This window comes from Carlito syrichta, unplaced genomic scaffold (assembly GCF_000164805.1).
Source record: "Carlito syrichta isolate Samal-C Ts95f unplaced genomic scaffold, Tarsius_syrichta-2.0.1 Scaffold313533, whole genome shotgun sequence".
NCBI classification, from domain to species: Eukaryota; Metazoa; Chordata; class Mammalia; order Primates; family Tarsiidae; genus Carlito; species Carlito syrichta.
In genome coordinates, this window is record NW_007257629.1 from 91261 (window position 1) to 96867 (window position 5607).

General features: G+C 46.4%; 1 protein-coding gene across 1 annotated transcript in view; it reads right to left on the bottom strand.

Annotated features, from left to right (window-relative positions):
• Positions 1-1881, bottom strand: part of LOC103273103 (multidrug and toxin extrusion protein 2-like) — a 46093-nt gene extending 44212 nt beyond the window's left edge. Inside the window, exons 1-2 of the mRNA XM_021718806.1 lie at positions 1819-1881; positions 1040-1108 (exon numbers count right to left, since the gene is read on the bottom strand). Of these exons, the coding sequence (XP_021574481.1) occupies positions 1040-1108; positions 1819-1881 (132 nt within the window). The remainder of the gene's footprint in view (positions 1-1039; positions 1109-1818) is intronic.
• Positions 1882-5607: the final 3726 nt, after the last annotated feature.

Consider the following 5607-nt stretch of genomic DNA (forward strand, 5'->3'; position numbering starts at 1 on the left):
AAAAAAAAAAAAAAAAAGCGAAAAACACACCATAGACTGAGAAGGGCAGCCTGGGAGGTGGCAAGAACATCAATTGTGGAGGCTGAGAGTAATGCTTTGGAAAGCAGGGATGGCCAAGTGGGTTAAGGAATGTCAAGTGCTCACCTGAGGATTTTCTCACAAGAGGCCCAGAAGAGACTAGGCCCAGTGGGATTGGCAGGAAGGAATGAACAAGGCATTGATGGGGACTGAGTCAAGAAGAGGGGTCCAGGAATGCAAAGAACACTTTCAAGAAGCTTGACTTGAAGGAGGGGGGCTGGGGAGGAGGGAGGCTGCGTAGGACAGGATGGTTTTAGGGTGGGAGAAGATCAGACAGGAAGGAACAAGGACGAAATACCCTTGATCAGGTGGGAACCAGAGACTGGAACTAGTAAAGCTACCTCTGCTTGTATTTACAGGTCATTAGCATTGGTCAGATGCTAGCGCCTGTAGTCCCAGTTACTCAGGAGGCTGAGGTGGGAGGAATTCTAGAAGCCTGAGCAACATAGCAAGACCCTGCCTCTAAAAAAATAAAAATAACAAACATAAATTTGATAAATTTGTTGTAAATGATTCTCCTTGACTTACAATGAGACTGCCTCACAATTGTAAACTGAAAATATCATGAGTCAAAAATGCATTTAATACACCTAACTGACCATACATTGTGGCTTAGCCTGGCCTGCCTTAACTCAGAACACTTATATTAGCCCAGCCTTGGGCAAAATCATCCCACACAGAGTCTATTTCATAATAAAGCGTTGACCATCTCATGTAATGTACTAAATACTATACTGGAAGTGAAAAGTAAAAATGGTTGTATGGAGACCTGAAGTCCAGTTTCCATGGAACGTGCATTGCTTCTGCACCATCATCATGTCAAAAAAAACCGGTCAGAGACTGTCGATATTTGACAAACAAAAAGCAACAAAACCCACAGGGCGGCAGATGGTTCCCTAGACAATCTCCTTTATGAAAGGTAATTGTCCAAAAAAGGTACGTAGGGGAGGGTGGTCCTCACCTGAGACATCAGGGTATCACAAGCCGAGGCTAAGCCAGTGCCAACTGCAATCCCGGTAACATTCACCACCTGTAAGAGACAACAGTGTGTCTTGGTGTGGCAAAATGTACAGGGGTGACGTCAGTACAGTGTCACATCAGACAGCTTTTACCCGAAAGAACCGCAACAAGCTTGTTTCTAAAGAGCAACTCAAACTGTATGCTTAAGACTTTCTATTTTGGCTGGGCTCGGTGGCTCAGCCTGTAATCCCAGCACTTTGGGAGGCCGAGGTGAGTGGATTGCCTGAGCCCGCGGGTTCGAGACCCGCCTGGGCAACTTGACGAGACCTCATCTCTACAATAAATCAAAAAATCAGCCGGGCATGGTAGTGCGCGCCTGTAGTTCCAGCTACTTGGAAGGCTGACGCAGAAGGATTGCCAGAGCCCAGCAGGTCGAGGCTGCGGTGGCCGGAAGCGGCCACTGCACTCCAGTCTGGGCAACAGAGTTGAGACTACAACTCAAAAAAAAAAGACTTTCTATTTCAGGTCAAATGGGTGTCTGCATCTATCTCTTCTGATTACTGAACAAAAATGTAACTTGTAACTAAAGGGCTATGCCTACCTGTGTCAACTGGGGACACATAACACTAGCTTTTCTTAAACAGTACAGCATATAACAATTTCTGTGTTGACAAGTTGCAGTTAGTATCTAAAGGCAATGCCCCAATCTGCCAGCAGGATATGAATTTAATAATAATATTAAATAATATGGCAAACTTTTTTTGAACACATACTATGTACCAGGCCCTGTCCCAAGCCCTTCGCCTTCGAAGCACCAATCCCGTTTTTTTGGGCCACCTCCATTTCAGAGTCTATGTCATTGACCCAGGTTACTCAGATGGCGTGACTTGACGCTGGGAAGTCTGATTCCAGATCCCAAGCTTTGGTCCTCCACTGAGGAATGGGACTAGTTTTATGTCACCCACTTGATTGGACTTCACCCAGATCCTGACAACCTAGGGCACAGAGAGTAACCTGCAGGAGAGGTGCAGGGTCCCAGGGTGCCGCTGGGCCACAGTGCAGGGCAAGGGGCCAGAAGGCACACGCTTGCATCCTGAGTCTCATCAATGACAACCCCAGGGGAGTTAGCTTCTTCGCTGACCAAGACTCTGGCCTGGTGAATGCAAACTCCAGTCTCCAGGAGGCGAATGACAGGCCATCTACCCAGTGCCCCATGGTTACCCCATGAGGCAAGGACATCGATCTAAAAGTGCGTGTTGTGGGGGGAGCACAATGAGGACCAGCACGTGAAGTACCCACACCATGACACTGAACCCCGGCTGGGGAGTGGCATGATTAAAGCTGCCCAAGCACCCCAACCTTCATGGAAAAGAGAAAGGCAAAGCACATCCATTTCTGAGAAGTTTTGTCTTTTAACTAAAGTCACACCTGAGGGTAGGGGGAAGAGAGGGTTAGGGAGAAATTTGATAAAGGATACAAAATGACAGCTAGGTAGGCAGAATGGCCTCTAGGGTCCTACAACACTGTGGGATAACTGTAACATCAACAATAACATGTTATGTAATTTTAAAGCACTGGAAGGAAGACAACGAGTTTTCCCAACACAAAGAAATAAGAAACATTTGAGATGACATATGCTAATTACCGAGCTGATCACAACACAAGGTATGTATCTCAATATCGGTATGTATCTCAATATCACTATGTACTCGTGAATATGTACAATTATTTATCAATGTAATAAATACATAATCAGTTTGGAGGGAAACAAAGAAGATGCATATGAATCTTTTACTTTCTTTTTTTATTTTTTTTTTTGAGTTGGTGTCTCACTCTGTCGCCCAGACTGGAGTGCAGGGGCCGCTCCCGGTCACCACAGCCTCGACCTGCTGGGCTCCGGCGATCCTTCCGCCTCAGCCTTCCGAGGAGCTGGAAGCCCGGCTGATTTTTTGATTTATTGTAGAGATGAGGTCTCACCAAGTTGCCCAGGTGGGTCTCGAACCCGCAGGCTCAGGCAATCCACTCACCTCAGCCTCCCAAAGGCGCGGGATTACAGGCTGAGTCACTGTGCCTGGCTGTGTTGTTGTTGTTGTTTGCTTTTTTTTTTTTGTAAACCAACTGACTTTGGTTGGCTTAGGATGTTATTCTTCCTCTACAGCTTCACATTCTTCCCCCGGTCAAGTCAGCTAGCCAGACAGCTGTGACCTTGGACCCCATTCCTTCAGCTACTATGAGCTTTGACCAAAGGGAGCACTGGCATTAGACCTGTGGCTTACAATGGGTGAATTATAATAAAAGACGGTACAAGCGGGGTTTGGTGGCTCAGCCTGTAATCCCGCGCATTTGGGAGGCTGAGGTGAGTGGATTGCCTGAGCCCACGGGTTTGAGACCCGCCTGGGCAACTTGGCGAGACCTCATCTCTACAATAAATCAAAAAATCAGTCGGGCGTGATAGCGCATGCCTGTAACTATGGCTACTTGGAGGGCTGAGGTGGAAGGATTGCAGGAGCCCAGCGGGGCGAGGCTGCAGTGGCTGGGAGCGGCCACTGCACTCCAGTCTGGGCGACAGAGTGAGACTCCAACTCAAAAAAATAAATAAATAAAAGAAAACGGTACAAAATCTGCTACTCTGTCTCCCATGGCAAGCTGTTCAGAACACTACGTTCCTCATCAAGGTGGCCACTTTACAGGAATCTAAAAGAAATCTCTCTATGCCTCAGTATCAAGAAAGGTTAGCCAGGCATGGTGGCTCACACCTGTAATCCCAGCACTTTGGAAGGTAGAGGCAAACAGATTGCCTGAGCCCAGGGGGTCAAGACCAGCCTGGGCAACTTGGCAAGACCCTCAGCTCTACAATAAATCATATAATTAGCCAGGTATGGTGGCACATGCCTGTAGTTCCAGCTACATGGAAGGCTGAGGTGGAAGGCTGAGCACAGCAGGTTAAGGCTGCGGTAGCTGTGAGCGTGTCACTGCACTCCAGCCTGGGTGACAGTGAAACGCTGACTCAAAAAAACAAAAAATGAAAAAATCTGAAGCCCAGTAAGGCGTTACACAGGAGGGAGCTCAGAGAAGCATTTTCAGACTGTCTGATGGTAACCTCTTACCTGGCTCCAGCCTTTTTTCTACAAAAGGTTCTTTGACCCACTTCTACCAGCTACTTATTTATCCTTTTGTAATGAATGTTACTTTTGTAAACTAGCTCAAATTCTTTGTGGAACAAGATAGAGTATAAATAATTGTTCTTTTCTTCATAAAAACAAACATTTTTGTTAATCCTTTCATATTAATCAAGAATTTTTCATGAGACAAAAAGTTTCAAAGGTATCTGGCTTTCATAAATAAAGTTATCTTAAAAGCCAGTCTATTGTCTTCCCAAGCAGTTAGTTACAACTTAGCCAAAATACCACCACCCATTTGCCAAAGGCTGAGGAGCAAGGTCCCCCTTATCTAGACCTCCTCCACAGAAATTCCTGTGGTTGCAATATACCAACCTTCCCACACACCTTCTTTGGGCCTTCCTGTAGAATTCTGGATTTGTATTTACTCTATTGCTGCTATTTTTACATTGAAAACTAGGAAATTTTATCTACCTTCTCACCATCGGGTGATTTGGGGGTAAAACAAAGAGGGAAGAAAATCACCACAAACCATATGTAAAATCTTCATTTAGATATTCCCTAAAGACATGTTTTAAAGTAACTTTAACGAAATAAATGAAAGAACAGGAGTCATAGGATCCTACACGGGCCATTGCTTTGCTAAGCTCTGGTCTGGCCATGTGGCTCTTTGAGGTATGGCCGCCATGATTTCCTAAGCTTTGACCCCCCTCTCCTGCCTTGGGGAGGCGAATCTCCTCCCTCTCTTTCTCCATTTTACTTTCTAAATAAACTATATTTTCCAATCTAACTTCTGTGCAATTCTTTGCATCTTTCTTTTTTATTTTTTAAAGATGTGGGGTACAATTCAGGCTTAGGTATACAAATGCTCATTATGCAGGTACCCGTGTGGATGAGGTGTTCCCCTCTCTCCCCTGGCAGTTTCCCTCAACTGCCAATCCCACCCTTCCCTCCCCTGGCAGTTTCCCACTACTGCCAATCAAACATAGGAAAAAAAAAAGGATCCTGTGCGAGCACATCACTATGTTTTAAACCCTCACCACGTTACAGAACAGAAAAGTAGAGAGGAGTGGGGCTAGACAAAGACAAAAATCAGAAGACAACCAGGCAAGCGCTCATTGGGTTGGCAGCATACCCAAACTGTGGGTTTCTCTGAGATATCTGGTTGGGCCAGATCTGTGAGGGGAACAAACTCAGCAAAAAGGAACTAGATTGCAGATCAGAGAGAGGAAAATGCAGAGGCAGAGAATGGCTGCACAGCATGGCAGGAACAGGAGGGGGGGGCACAGACCAGCTGCAGAATGGAGGAGGGCAGATGAAGCCTCGGCCTGAGGAGGGGAGGTAGGGGCCTAGACTGAGGACCGACAAGGTGAGTGGTAGTGGAAAACAGAGGAGCCGGGCTCAGTGGCTCAGCCTGTAATCCCGCGCCTTGGGAGGCTGAGGTGAGTGG